At 61.1% G+C, this 14,933-nt stretch overlaps 1 protein-coding gene across 4 annotated transcripts; it reads left to right on the forward strand.

Moving 5' to 3' along the window:
* The first annotated feature begins 56 nt into the window (after nt 1-56).
* On the forward strand, nt 57-13,396 carry PUS1 (pseudouridine synthase 1). Of its 4 annotated transcripts, none has more exons than XM_078061150.1 (6): nt 57-2,767; nt 3,146-3,377; nt 5,002-5,139; nt 8,593-8,695; nt 11,070-11,887; nt 13,093-13,396. In XM_078061150.1, the coding sequence occupies exons 2-6, from the start codon at nt 3,156-3,158 to the stop codon at nt 13,120-13,122; spliced, it is 1,311 nt and encodes a 436-aa protein (XP_077917276.1). In that variant the 5' UTR covers nt 57-2,767; nt 3,146-3,155; the 3' UTR covers nt 13,123-13,396. The 4 variants fall into 4 exon arrangements, with proteins under 4 accessions (XP_077917276.1, XP_077917275.1, XP_077917277.1 ...); XM_078061149.1 differs by having other exon boundaries at nt 57-2,546; XM_078061151.1 differs by lacking the exon at nt 57-2,767 and adding an exon at nt 2,823-3,064 and having other exon boundaries at nt 11,070-11,761.
* Nucleotides 13,397-14,933: the final 1,537 nt, after the last annotated feature.

The raw sequence follows: 14,933 nt of genomic DNA on the forward strand, positions 1-14,933 counted from the left end.
ACCGCCCACCCAGGGCACACTGGGTGCTCCAGCGTGCGTTCACGGCTGCGCCCACCCCCGCCCCCAGGGTCGCGGTCTCAGTCCCGGGGGTACACCTGGGGGGGGTGTGGCTTGAGAGGGGAGCCAGCTCCACGTCCACCCCATCTGTGGTGCAGGAGGGCCTGCTTCCTCCACGTCCTCCCTGACGCCGTGGTTCTGTCTGGATTCTGGCTGTTCCGGGCTTTGATGCGTGGTGATCTCCAGCATCCTCTCGTGCTTGCTGGCCATTTCTAGGTTGGTTGAGTTGTAGGATTTGCATTTTTAAAACTACATACTGTTTCCGTGAGTTCTAAGAATAAGTCCTTACCAGAAAGGCTAACCGCAGTATTACATGGAAGCGTGCAGGACGTAGCCTTAGAGGCGGTGGAGTGTGGGGCCTGGGAAGGCGGGGCCCGGGGGGTCGGCCCCTGCCTGGCTTCCTGCGGTGTGCACGCGGTGTCTGCAGACAGGAAGGGCTGTGCTGGTGGGGAATGGGGCCGGGAGGCGGAGCCCCTTCCGCTCGGTGGGGCTCCTGGTCTATCAGTAACTGGAAGAAATGCCCTGAGGATTAGGACAATCATGGCATTTTGTTGCTAAATTAATAGGCTTCAGAGTTCCATATCCTCCTTTCCCTTGCTCTCCCTCCGTCTCTCTGAACACCTTGCGTTGGTGGGGGACATGAGCCTACATGGACACGTGCCATCAGCCTGGTCCATAGTTGCTGCTGTCCATTCTTTGGGCTGGACACCTGTATGATGATACGTGTCCACCATCACGGTGTCACACAGAGTAGATCACTGCCCCCAGTCGTCTGTTCTGCCCATTCCTTCCCTCCCCCAACCCCTAGCAAACACTGGTCTTTTCATTGCCTCCATAATTTTGACTTTTTTAGAATGTCCTAGAGTTGGAATCAGCGTGTAGCCTTTTCAGACTGGCTTCTTTCACGTAAGACGCATCCGTGTCTTGGCGTAGCTCATTTCCTTCTGGCTTTGAATAATACTGTATTGTTTGGATGGGATGGGTCACTTTATTTATCCAGTCACCAACTGAGGGACGCCTTGGTGCTTCCAGGTTTGGGCAATTACGGCTGAAACTGCTAGAAAGGTCCCTGTGCAGGAGGAACTTGGTGGTAAGCGGTGGGCCCAGGAGGGCTGGGCCTGGGGTGTGGCAACTGCAGGAAGGGCTGGCTCCTGCCTTTCTGTCCGAGGACCTCCGATTCCCCAGCACATTCCAGGCATGTTCACAGGTGCCCAGGCCTACAGGGGCCCTTGGCCAGGAGGACCAGGCTCAGGCTGGCCACTGTAGCTGGCGGGGTCTGAGGAGGGAGCAGGAGTGGTGGTCTGCTCCCCACACGACAGGTCACAGGGAGCCTCTGTCCCCTGACAGTAGGCAGTTCTAACCTATCACAGTGCTTACCTTCCTGCCCGTTTCACTCCTACCAGGATCCTGGGGCAGGCTCCTGCAGGGACACGTGCCTCCAGCCTTTCTGCCTGATGTGGCCTGGCGGGGGGCTCCCCAGCAAGGGGCTGCACCTGGCACAGCCCAGGGTCTTGGGCTTGCCCCTGACAGCCCTTCACCTGGTCTGGGTCTCTGTTCCAGCACCAAGGAACCCTTGGCTCCTGTGTGGCGGGGAGGGAGAGCCTCTGTTCCCAGTGGCATAGCCCAAAGCCTCAGCATCGAGCCTCCCCGGCTCCCTGGCTGGGTTTGTCCAGGTCCTCGACTCCTGTGGATGCCCTCAGCCTGGGGTCCCATGTCCATCTCCCTGTGCCAGGGTGGGGCCCATGCCCTCAGAGCTGCTAGGGCCCGGAGGGAGAATTCCCCACAGAGGGAATGTCCCGGAAGAGGGTGGTGGTGCCCTGTGTGAAGATCGGTGCTCTCTGTGGAGATGGCTCAATGCTTCCTAAAGCTGCTGAGCCCCCGAAGCTCCCCAGGTCACCCGTGACCATGCCCTTTTGTCAGCCCTGGCACATGGAGGCTGCGCTCTACCCTCCTGCAGAGGGGAGGGCTGTCCTGGGGGTCGTTCAGCACAGGTGAGCTGTCCCCTCCCACCTGCGTGATCTCCTCAACTCATCCTCACTTTTGAGCTCAGAGGAGTATGGTGTGGTCTGCGGAGGCCCTTGTCAGCAACCACCAACCCACTTTCTGTGTCTGGGCCTGCCTGTTGTGGACGTTGCATATGAATGAGACCCTACGCTCCTGGCCCTTTGCATCTGGTTTCTTCCACATCGTGGGTGCACCAGTACTTCGGTTCCCTTTGTACATGGCGTTTAGTACTTTGTGATGCCCTATTTATTTTTCTGCTTGGTTGGTCCCTGGGCGTCCCCCCACGAGAACGTGAGCTTCTGAGGCATAGTTCTGTCTTTGCGCTTCTGGTCCGTCTCCGCGCGGGCGCTTCCTGCCGCCTCCCAAGCCCTCCCGCAAGGTTTTCCCGAGGACCGCGCCGTCCAAGAGTGTCGCGTGAGCAGACGCCTGGCCACCACGGATCTGGGAGACGCGGAGTCTGGGGAGGCGCTGGTGTGCTCGCCCCGGTAAGGCCGGGCCCGCGGCGCTCCGTCTGCGGAGCACCTGCGCGCACCTGCTCGCTCCCGGGAGCCGCGTCCCGTCCCAGGCCCTAAGCCCCGCCCCGCGCCCCGCCCCAGGTTCCAAGCCCCGCCCTGCGGGACTTTTGTCCTCGCCCGGCCGCCGTCGGGCGCGCGTTCCCCTTCCGCCTTCGCCCACGTGGTCCGGCTCCGGCTCAGTCCGCGGCGCCGTGAGTGGGGCCGGGTGGGAGCGCGTCCCTCTAGTTCCGGCGAGAGTGGCCGGAGCCTCCCGGACTCCCGAGGGGAAGCCGGGCGGGGCGGGAGGGCCAGGAGGGGCAGGGGCCGCTGGGGAGGTCGGCCGCCGGCCGCGAGGGCGCCCCGGGGGAGGGGGCCGGGCCCGTGCCTCCCCAGCCGCCAGCAGCCCGCTCCCCGCCGCGCATGGCGGCCTCCAGCCTGCGGGCGGCGGCCGGGGCCCTGCGGAGAGCCTGCGGAGCGTGGAGCCCGCGCCCGGGACGGCGTCTGTTCTGGTAACGCGGCGCGGCGCCCGGGGCCCCGCTGTCCAGGCCGCGCGCCCAGCCGCGGCGCTCACTCGGTCCGTGTCCTTGCAGCTCGCCCCCCATGGCCGGGAACGTGCAGACCCCCGCCCCCGTGGGCGCGGCGCGGGAGCAGGACCGGAAGGCCCGGAGCGGCTGGCCGGGCGGGGCCCGGGTCTGGGAGGACGCCGAGCAGCAGGCCAAGAAGCTCAAGAGCAGCGCGGACGGGGAGCCGCACAGGAAGCTGCCCAAGCGGAAGATCGTGCTGCTCATGGCCTACTCCGGGAAGGGCTACCACGGCATGCAGGTGAGGGCCCGCCGGGCCGGGGCGCCCGCTCCCCGCCGGCTCCCTTCTCCGGCCGGCTGCAGGCCGGGGCCTCAGGGCGACAGCTGCGCAGGTAGGCCGGCTCAGGACACGGGGCGTCGCTCTTCGCCCGGTGTTCGGCGTCGCGGTGCGTCCGCCGGGACAGGGTTTGCGCTGGAGCCCAAGCTGCCCCGAGCCCTGCTCTGGCCCCGGGAGGTGCGGCGCCGGGGCTTCCGCACGTCCGGAGCCCCCCGCCGCTGACCAGCCTGGGGCCGCAGCAGCCGGGGACGGGCTCCCTGTGCTCTCTCTCCCGGAGGCCGAGGGGCGGGGGGGGCCCGCCGCCGGCGTCTGCCCTGCGCTGGAGCTCAGGCTGGGGGGTGGAACTGGGAATTCCGGAGAGCCGGGGTGCCGGAGCCCCGCCCGGGCGCAGGTACTCTCGGGCCCCTAGCGGGCTCCGGATCGCGGCTGCTGTGTTCTGTAAGCCTGCTGGAGCTCGTCTGGAGGACGGAGTGGGGTGCCGAGCCCGGGGCGTCTGGCCAGGGCGCTCACCGGGGGGTCTAGGAATTCTCACCGGGAGCAGCGGGAGAACGGGGGTTCTCCGGGTCTCGTTTTAAGGAAGAGTGTAGGTCACACGGGGGAAACTGATGTCGCGGTGTGTGTCGACTCCTCAGGAAGGGACGCACCAGCCCTGTTGCTCTGTGTGGGCGACGAAAGGCTTTTGTGACGGGTTTTGAGGAGGTGCGTTTGTGCTTTAGGCGCCGCCTTGAGAGCTTTGCTGTGTCTCAACAGCTTCTGTGTGCCTCAGTTTCCACGTTAGGGAAGTGGGGGGTTGGAGAGTGATGGGCTCACCGTGCTGGTGGGAGGACGCATTGGGAGCCTGGCACTCGGCCGCTTCCCCGCTGCCGCAGCCCTGCCCAGCCCTGCCCCTGCGTGGGGGTGTTTGAGCAGCATTTATTTATGACCTGACGCTTGCAGTGGGGACCGCAGGGTAGACCTTGGGAAGAACTTCCCCTGTGGTGATCTTGGCAGATGCTCATCCGCCCTCGTGTCCCTGGCGTGGGGGTTTTCTCTGAGAAGCGCCAGAGGGGGTCCCGTGACCTCATTGATGTGCGGGGTCCTGCAGGCCCTGGGTTGTGCTTAGGGCACCCTGAGAGGATAGTGTTCGGAGGTTCTAGAAGCAGTGGGTGTCGTACGGGCTGGTCCCATGAGCTGAAGGGATACCGAATCCAGCCCTGGCATCCTGGGGTGGGTTTCCTGCTTTGAGTCAAGGGGTCTGCCTCCCCGTGTGATAAGGGGGGTGTCCCTCTGCAGCCCGCTGCTGCCGACAGATGGGTCTCTGGCCAGAGAGGCGCTGGTTTCAGACCTGACCAGGTGGGAGGAAACTGTCGGGTGATGCCCTCTGTGGGCTGTTTGACCTGGCTGCCCAGGGTGGGGTGTTTCTAGAGACTGGGTACTCTCAGGTAACCGTCCCACTTGCCACGGGACGGGGAAGAGCCACGGTGTATTCCCAGGGCCGCAGATGTGGGCCCAGGACCCAGGCGCCCTGCGGGGAGCAGCTCAGGCCCAGGGTTCCCATCTGTGGGCAGCGACTAAGTGAAGAAAACTGGTTTTCTATTCGTTCTTTCAGAGGAATGTTGGGTCCTCACAATTCAAGACCATCGAAGATGACTTGGTGTCTGCCCTGGTCCAGTCGGGTTGTATTCCTGAAAATCACGGCGAAGACATGAAGAAGATGTCCTTCCAGCGGTGTGCCCGGACAGATAAGGTAGGCGCCATCTCTGCCCCCCCCCCCCCCCGGCAGGTTCGAGCAGCACCTGAAGCTCCTGGTCTGTCCGTCCTTCACACCACACGTCAGCGTCTTTATTCGTCAAGACTCTTGGCTGTGAATGACAGATGCACAGACCAAACTAGCCGTCACCTTGTGTCACCAGGAAGTTCTCAAGCATTTCCAGTCCGGGTGTGGCTGGACCTGGGTGCTCACTGTGGGCCAGGCTTTGTGTCCGTGCGTTCTCCTGCGTGGCCCCTGCAGGTGGCTGCACGGTGGTCACGATATCCACGCAGCTCAGGCTTGGCAGTACACAGAGGATTGAATGTCCCGTTTTCCAAGAGGGGAAAGGAAAGAGGTGATCCTGCTGTGAGTCATCTGTTTCAGCTTAGTTTGTCCAAGACAGTCTTTTGTCACTGTAATAGGGAGAACGCAGTTCCCGTTGTGTGTGCGCGCGCATGTGTGTGCATGTCCCGGCTTGGCAGTCCGCTACGTACTCCACGCTCATGGTGCGTCACCACCACACTGGCCGCGTCTCGTGGACCAGGGAGCCCCAGTGGCTGTGGCCCCGTGCTGTCCACTCGGTCCCAAGATTGGGTCTCAGCGCACTTACTCACTGCCTCACACATGAGTCCTGGGCTCAGTCTCGCCCTGTCATGTTCCTGGGTGTCGGTCTGGCATGGGCAGCAGCTCCCCAAGGAGAGTGGAGGGGAGCTGGGCAGGCGGGTAGGGCAGAGGCACAAACCTCAAGCTCTTCTCCGGTAGTTATGAAACGCAGAGTGCACCACATGCCTTTTGCCCCCGCTCTGCAGCCCTGACCCTGGGATGCTCGTGGCCGCCTGAGGTCCCTGGGGATGTGACACAGACACGGGCTGGTCAGCGTCCTGAGCAGCCAAACAACGCCCAGGTCCACAGGTACCAGATCCCCTGGGTTCACGCGCCAGGTGGGGCCACAGAACTGGTGCGTCGTACGGATAGCGGAGAACAAACGCGGGACTGTGGGTTCGCGTCTCGTAGGTGACGTGGTAACGTTTCCCACAGCTCAGGCGAGGGTCCTGTGGTTCCTACAGTATCCCTTTTCTTTTTAATTGGCCTAGTGACAGTTCTCTGTTAGTTTTCAAGGCAGAAGGAAAGCAGATAACTAACGGAGAGAGCGTTTCAGAGCGAGGTGCTTAACCCAGTGTTGTTGGAGGTTGTTCTGTTCAGATGTGTTTTCCTATTACAGTTTGGGGAACCTGAAGAAACCCGAAACTTCCGACACTAACATCCCAGCTCATCTCTGCACTTGTGCATCCAGCCCCGTGGATGAGGAAATGATAGCATTTTCTTAGTTTTTATTAGATTCTTTAAAAAGTAGCTTTATTGAGATACAGTTTATTCCTTACAGTTTGCCTGCCCAGTGTGTGTGAGTCAGGGGATTCTAGTATGTTCGCAGAGTTGTGCGGCCGTCCCTGCAGCTGGTCTGGGGACACTTTCATCTCCCCAGAAAGGACCCCAGGCCCCTTAGCCATCTCTCCCGCCCCAGCAGCACATCCAGAATGTTTTCATTTACGCACATGATTAATACAAAAACATAGTGGTGTTACTCATCTCCGTTCTTTTTTTTTCTTTTTTAATTTTGCTTTTTTAAGTAATCTCCACACCCAGCATGGGGCTTGAACCGACAACCCTGAAATCAAGAGTTGCACGCTTCACCAACTGAGCCAGCCAGGCATCCCCATCTCCCCAGTTTTTTACTGGGAAAAATGTCAGTCCTGCAGATGTGTGGGGAGTATCGCAGTGGACGCCGGACCAGCCCTCCCCTCGATTCAGCAGTGATACCGTTTTGCCACATTTGTTTCCTCTTTACGCCCTTTGTTCCCCTTAAACCGTTTGAGAGTCCGTTGCGGACCTCATTCACCCCGGAAGCCGCAGGCCTTAACGTGCAGGGATGGCAGCGCCCCTGGGAGTTCCCCTCGGGCGGTCCAGCGCTGCCGGGGTGCGGCTACCACACGCCTCGGTCTGTTACTGACCCAGCGCCTGAGCCGCGGTCGGCCTGCGTGCCTGCTCCCGTCCTTGGAGCTCCCTTTGATCTAAGATGGTCTTCTTGTCGCTTTTTTTTTTTTTTCTGGTTCTTACATGATGTTTTTGGACAGGTGAGGCCAGTAGTTTTTTTTTATTTTTATTTTTTTAGATTTTTTTATTTGAGAGAGAGACAGAGATAGTGAGAGAGAGCACAAGTGGGGAGGAGAGGGAGAAGCAGGCTTCCCACCAAGCAGGGAGCCCGATGCGGGGCTCAATCCCAGGACACTGGGATCATGACCTGAGCCGAAGGCAGACGCTTAACGGCTGAGCCACCCAGGCGCCCGAGGCCAGTAGTTTTGACAAATGTTCTCAGTCAGGATTTGTCCGATCGTTGTCATGACTGGATTCGGATAAAGCTTTGGGCAGGGATGTTACGTGTGCTGTAGTCGATTTCTTGGCACGGGTTTGTGGAGCGTTTTCCGATGATGCGTGTGCGGTGATGTGGGTGGTGCTGAGCCGCACGCCTGCGCGTCCGCGCCCAGGACGGCACCCCGTCCCCCAGGAGCCGTCCTGTCCACTTCCCTGTCCCCACACGGCCCTGCCATGCTGACCGTCCACACAGCTGGCTTTTAGACAAAGGCCCGGCGTCGGGGGGAAGCGTGCTCACCCCGCTGGGAGTTGCCTGTGTAACCAGCTCCCCTTCGCTGTCCACGCCGTCCCCCCGTCCCTGTTCCACAGGCTAACTGCTCTCCTGACTTAGATGGCACAGTGGTCCCCCCCGGTTTGTGGGGGACGCGTTCCAGGACCCCTGGTGGATGCCTGGCTTGTTGCTGGTGCCGAAGCGCCGTGATACGGTGAGCTCGTAAACGCGGCCCGGGGAGAGATGGGCAGTGGTCGCTCGGGGCAAACCAGGATGATTGCAGCCGGGCGCTGGCCTGGAAGTTGGGCGAGCGTGGGCTCTCAGAAGGCCTCTGGGCCGCACCCGTTGTCCCCACGATGAGGGGAGACGAGATGGGGGGTGCGGATGGCGTGGGCTTGTGCTGGAGCGCGAGGTGGAGCGTCCCCAGCGCGGGTGAGCGGGCAGCTGGAGCGGGGACGGCGACACCGTGGGCGAGGTGGGGCGACCACTCTTCCTTGCCTGGCCTCCCATTCTCCTAAGGAAATCGCTTGCTCTTTTCCCCACGTCGTGCGGAGTCCGGGCCGAGGGGGCCTTCATTTCCTACGTGCGTGACGTGTGTTTCGCAGGGCCCTGAGGCCATCGGTGATCCTTCCCCGGTTGTGCTCGCCTGGCTCTTTGGCGGACTGAGCGCCATCCTCGGGTCTCACCAGCCCCTCAAATGCGTTTCTAAAGCCAGAACTCGTACAGGAAACGGTGCAGCGTTGGCGTGGCCCTTGGTCCAGGAGACCCCCTTACCGAGGGTGCGCCTGACCCTTCTGCTTCCTTTGCAGGGTGTGTCTGCGGCCGGCCAGGTCGTGTCCCTGAAGGTGTGGCTGATTGACGACATTTTAGAAAAGATCAACAGCCACCTTCCGCCTCACATTCGGATACTGGGTAAGCGCAGCAGGGCAGGGCCGCGTGCCGCGTGGTGGCTGGTCTCACGGGGACGTGAAGCCTCACCAGATTTGTCTGGTGTGGAATCAGGACGCCGGGGCGGTTGCTGAGCGGTTGGTAGGAGAGGTTGTGAGTCAGCTCAGAGGTCGCTGTCCCCTCCTCCTGAAGGGATGAGCTGGACACACGCTTGGGAGCTCCCTTCATGGCAGCGCCTTGTTTGAACCAAGCACTGGACGCAAAAGTCCCGATTCGGTAAAGCTGAAACGGGTGAGGATTCCCTTTTATAACAAGCCTGACAAACAGGATTTTTAAGTTTTTGTTAAAACGATTCCATCTGACTCTCTCATTTTGAGTGGCGTGCACGGGCCGGTTGTTTCCCGTGTTCTCGGGTTGGTTGGTTGGCGTAGACCTCGCCGTCTGTTGCTTTTTGTCTCTTCTGTGCTCTTCTTTTCTTCTGTTTGTTGTTTTGGATTAATGAATGTTTTTCATAATTCCATTTAATTATCATCTCGGTTGCCTTGTCAGGTGTAACGCGCTGTGGTTTTTTGGTGGTTGCTTGGGGGGGTTAAAGCAGGAATTGGCAGACCGTCTGTAGCAGGCCAGGCTGTGTGGCCAGCTGACCTTGATCTCGGCCCCACGCGCCCCTTGACTTTAACTGTGCCCTGCCGCCCCGTCTTTGCAGATGGGCTCTTTGGTGGCCTTGGTGGCCGTCTCTGTTAGAGCGTCTTTCTTACCTCGCGTTTTGTAGCATTCGAAGACGACGGCAGCGTCCCGCCTCCATCCCCCCGGCCTTGCAGCTGATGGGGGCCTATCGTACGACCACATGTGGTACCAGCCACGCTGCGCTGTTTTTCCTTTAAGCAGCCAATTGAAAAAGTCTTTTGAGATGTAACTGACGTATAACGAAGCCCGTGTTTAAGCGCATAGCTTTGACGTGCGCACGTGTGTGTGCCCACGCCTGTGGAACCATCCCGGGTAGGACCGTGAGCCCCTCCGCCCCACCCTCTCCTCACGGGCCACCACTGATCTGCGTTCTGTTGCCGTAGGTTAGTTCATGCTCTTAGCGCTTTACTGAACAGAATCAGGTCCCACGTCGGGCTGCTTTCACGGAGCCGGTGTGTGGACCCCGTCACGCGGGCGTGCCGCTCGTGGTTTCTCCATGTGCCCCCGAGGGCACTGGGATTCTGCACCGCCACGGACAAAGCTGCCACGGGCATCTGGCGCAAGTGAACGGAGATTGTTACCATGAAGTCGGTAACGCTTACTAATTACTTTGTCTGCTACCGGACGGCAGTGTTTGCACGTGAGGTGGCTTTTGTTTGCTGTGCTGGGGTCTTTCTCTGCCTGCAGGGAGGGTCCCCTCCCGGGACACTCCTCTTTGAGTAAACCCTCCTGAAGGCCCCGTGATGCGTTTGCACCGGAAGGTCTTCCATGGAGTCCACAGATCGGGCCCCAGTTTTGCTAAAACAACACCGAATCCCGTACAGTTACCGCAGTGTCGGCACTCCTCATGCAACCTGGCACGCGGGGTGGTTTCCCTCGTTGCGGCCTCGGAGCGCGGCCATCAGGCAGCCCGGGTGCTGATCCCGGCAGACAGCCACCTGCACGACGCATCCTGGCGATGCTCGGTGCAGACAAAAGTGAATTTTCAATGCCAGGCGACAAGGAAAACCTGAAATTACCCCCAAATGAAACACGACAGTAGAGTGACAGTGAGGAGGGCAGGAGCCCTGGGGCTGGGCCGGCTGGAGGTGCCCGTGGGGCCCTGGTGCAGCTCTGGCAGCACCCCCGGGTCCGGGTCCTCGCCAGTAGCTGTGTGTCGTCGGGGAGATTCTCTACGCACACGTATGCTTCTGTGCTTCTCACGCACGAGCGGAGCCCTGCGTGCTTCGTTCTGTCTTTATTCTTTCACTTCCTAGTTAGCGTGTTTGTTGAGCACCTGCTGGGTCTGTCCGCTCTCAGGGTGCAGGGCCTCTGGCATTCGGGGGCTGCTTGCTGCCTCGTCCTGCCGACGTTCTGGAACGTGTGTGATCGTGTTTCTCTTGCTGGACTTCGAAGTTGTCTGTAGTAGTTGTTGTTGTTCTTAGCCCTGCTGCTGCCTGGTGGCCTCGCGTAGGACAACCCATAGGGCATGGTTTTGGGTCCGCAGTGGATTCCGTGGAGAGCTGCGCAGGGCGTGAGCATACGCTTCCCTGCCCCTCTGTGAACCCCGGGTTTTAATAAACCGCCGGTGTTTCTGATGAGTTGGTTTGCATAACTCTGCCGTTGAGCGTCAGGCGCGTGCAGGTTCGGTGCACGGAGGCCGGGCCCACGTCTGGTCCAGGCGCTCGTTGGCAGGGAAGCGTTGTCCTCACTTGCCTCCTCTCCCCCCAAGGACTGAAGAGGGTCACGGGCGGCTTCAACTCCAAGAACAAGTGTGACGCCAGGACCTACTTCTACATGCTGCCCACGTTTGCCTTCGCCCACAAGGACCACGACGTGCAGGACGAGAGCTACCGGCTGAGCGTGGAGACGCTGCGGCGCGTCAACGGGCTCCTCGCCTGCTACAAGGGCACGCACAGCTTCCACAACTTCACCTCGCAGAAGGGGCCCCGCGAGGCCAGCGCTCGGCGCTACATCCTGGACATGTTCTGCGAGGAGCCTTTCGTGCGGGAGGGCATGGAGTTCGCGGTGATCAAGGTGAAGGGGCAGAGCTTCATGACGCACCAGATCAGGAAGATGGTCGGCCTGGTGGTGGCCATCGTCAAGGGCTACGCCCCCGAGAGCGTGCTGGAGCGCAGCTGGGGGGAGGCGAAGGTGGACGTGCCCAAGGCGCCGGGGCTTGGCCTGGTCCTGGAGCGCGTGCACTTCGAGAAGTACAACCAGCGCTTCGGCAACGACGGGCTGCATGAGCCGCTGGACTGGACGCGGGAGGAGGCGGGGGTCACGGCGTTCAAGGAGCAGCACATCTACCCCACCATCATCAGCACCGAGCGCCACGAGCGGTCCATGGCCCAGTGGCTGAGCACCTTGCCTGTGCATGACTTCAACGCCAGTGCCCACGCGGCCGCCGGCCCAGGCACCAAGGTGGGGGCTGGGGCCGTGGGGCTGGAGGCCGGGGCTCCCTTTCAGGCTCTCGGCCAAGCTTCTCACCCGCTCTACACTGGTGTCCTTGTGTCCATTGTGCAGACGAGCAAGCTGAGGCGCAGAGAGGTGCGTCAGGCTCTCGGGGTCACGCAGCACGGACGAGCAGGGCCAGGGCGTTGGAACGGGTGGCTGGCGACCCCACAGTGCTGCTTTGTGTTTGCTCCCCACTCTGTGCCTAGTGACCTCGGACAGAGGCTGCGCTCGGGGGCCTGCCTTCCCGTCCGTGGGACGGAGGTGTGAGGACGAACACTGTGAGGTCCTCAGTGCGTGTCTGTTGTCACACCTGCTCTGGAACATGGGGTCCCTTGAGAGGCACGTGGGGTGCTTGGCGCCCGCTCCAGGTGGTTGCTGTCTGATGTGCCCTCCTGCTAGGGCCACGGCTCCAGGCGGCTCGTCCCTGCCAGGAGCATGTTAGGAGGAGGGCACGTGTGTGAGGCCCTGGAGCTAACCGTAGTCTGCAGCTGGAGTCTTTCCCTGGGGTGGGAGACGTCCCTGAGCCTGGGTTCTCTGCTGGCCCAGCAGCTCTCCACGGGCGCAGTCCCACCTGGAGCGCTGGGAGAGCGCTTCCCGTCGCCTTCGCGCCCAGAAGAGCATGCTCCTTCCCGCACACCTGGGGTTGTAAACCCACCCACGCGGGTAGGGTAAGCCGGCCAGGTGGGCCAGGTGTGGAAGAGCAGGTGTGCAGGTGCGACGACGAGGGCCCGCGGCATCAGGGAGGTGATGGGGATCGGGCCCGGCAGGCCGAGCACTCCTGCCCCGTCTCACGGCCACGTCGGGGGGAGGGCCACGCCGGGAGAGCTGCAGCTTTCCCAGGAGACAGGCATTCTGGGATTTTATGTGGAATCTTCTGGTCTGTGAGTGTTGGTGCCGAGTTCTCCCAGGCACTGTGAGGCCGGGTGGAGTGTGTGTGCAGATTCGAGCTGGGGGCCAGACGTGCCCTCTGCTGGACTCCCCCTGGGACAGGCTCCTGCCCCCTGCTGTCTTCACACCTGAGGGAGGGCCTGTGCTCGTCCCGCTGGGAGTAGCCCCGTTTTGTGTCCCCTGAGGGGATCTGATGGAGCCCCGTGACGATCCCCTTGTCCCCAGCCTTGGCTTTCCCTGAGCAGGTCAGGTTCTGGAGCTGTTGGTGTGGGGGCCAGGAGTCGGGCTGAGACCAAGTGCTTGCCCATGTGCCTGATGACCAGCCGGGCTGGGGGGCGGCCCCGATGCTGAGCCCCCCGCGGACAGCCCCCCCAGGGGGGAAGCACCCACACTTTGTTCTTGTTCTGCAGGTGCCTGGCCCCCCAGGAGACAGTGACTGAGGTGGCGGCCACCCGCTGGAGCGCCTTCAGGCTGGCCCAACGTGCGCCAGGAGCCCCCGCCGCCGCCGCGGGCCGACCTCCCAACATGGGGGAGCCGCGCTGCCGCCGCGCAACCTCAGGGTCTTGAGACCTGCGTCACGTTGGGTTTCCTCACAGGGAGGACCTGCTGCGAATCTGTTCTCAGCTCACGCATTAACCGTATACACCTCAGCATGTAAAGACACTATTTTTTTAAAGATTTCTTACTAAATGAATACAAACTTTGCTAAAGTCACGCCGTTTTTTTTACCTTCACTTGGTCTTTGCTATGCTTGTAGCCTCCAGAGAGGGGAGGGAGGGAGGGAGTGCTGCGTGCTGTTAGGGACAGAGGGGCGTTGGTGGGCGGAGGCCGGAGCAGGTGGGCACAAGAGGCTCCTACGGGACTGGCCGTCAGGCCCTCAGGACCGGGCTTGGTGGCTTGGCTGCGTAGCCCTTGCTCCTGGTCACATCCACCCCAGCCCTGCCCACGTCCCAGGTGGGAGGAGGGGGACAGACGAGGGGACAGATGTGGCCCTCGGCGAGCTCTCCCAACAGAAGACCCACCAGTAGCTTCTTCCCCTCATTGTCGAGGGCATGTCATGGGGTCCGGTCTAGCTGCAAGGGATGCTGGGAGATGCCTTTTACCAAACGCTATAGCACAGCCCAGAAGTGACCTGTCAGCGAGGAAGGGGGATTGGGTGACGGGCAGGCCCTGGGCATGTCTGCAGAAGGCACGGGCAGTGTCCCATGGGGAGGTGGTGTGTTCTGTGTGTGCGTGCTGGTGTTCATGCGTGGGCACGTGAGCACACACCTGATGATGCGTGCACGCACGAGACATACGGCGTCTGTACCCGTGGGTATGCGCGTGTGCTTGTGAGTGCACGGTGCCCATCTGCACAGCTGTGTGCACGCATGTGGTGTGTGGGGACGTGCGTGGGCACACCCACGTGTGCACGGAACCGGGCAGATCTCTTCCATGCTTCTTGCGGGTGGACAGACAGGATGCTGTGAGTATCATCAGGAAGACCACTGAGAATGCTGGTGGTGGCCGGAGTGAAGGGGGGGTGTGTGTACAGAGGGTGAGTGAGGTGTGTGGGGCCAGAAAAGCAGCTGGGCTTCCTGCTGCCAAGGGGACGGAGGTGAGCACAGGAGGGAGGACAGAAGGCTGCCTTGGGCTTCAGGTTTAAGGGACTGAGGACCTGGGGCCGTTAGCAGATGGGGCCACTGGGGAAAGGCGGTCTGGAGGAGGTGCGGAGCTTGGCATTACACGTGGTAATGGGCTCCGGGATAACCAGGGCTCTTTGCTGAGTCATTTCCAAGGGTAGAAAATCAGCCCAAATAACTGCTGGGACCACCGCTTCTCCCATGAAAGGCTACAAGGGCTTGGTTTGAGCATCAGTCAAACCTCTAGAATAGATAACTCCCAACTGTGACTCCAGGTAGTGAATGGATGACCTGTGTAACCACCTTGGAGGATCCCTGGGAGGGCAGCATTTTAAGGTAACGAATATGCTTGCAGCAACGGTACAGAAGAGAGAAGCCCTTCCCTCACTGGTTCCTAGGGCCTCTCGCAGAGAGCTCTGTGCATAGATGAGCCCATCTGATCCGTCTCTTCACACAGATGGTGGCTTACAACGCACTCGACTCTTGCTTGTCCCAACGTAGCATGGCTTTGCAGTCGTGAAAGTCTGCATTGTTCTTGCTGGTGGCTCTAGTACTATCCATGCCGCCCCGCGTGCTGCCGGGCCTTTGTCCGGACCATCCCTATACGTCCTTGTTCATGTGTGTGAGTA

Source organism: Halichoerus grypus, chromosome 13, assembly GCF_964656455.1.
Source record: "Halichoerus grypus chromosome 13, mHalGry1.hap1.1, whole genome shotgun sequence".
Classification (NCBI taxonomy): domain Eukaryota; kingdom Metazoa; phylum Chordata; class Mammalia; order Carnivora; family Phocidae; genus Halichoerus; species Halichoerus grypus.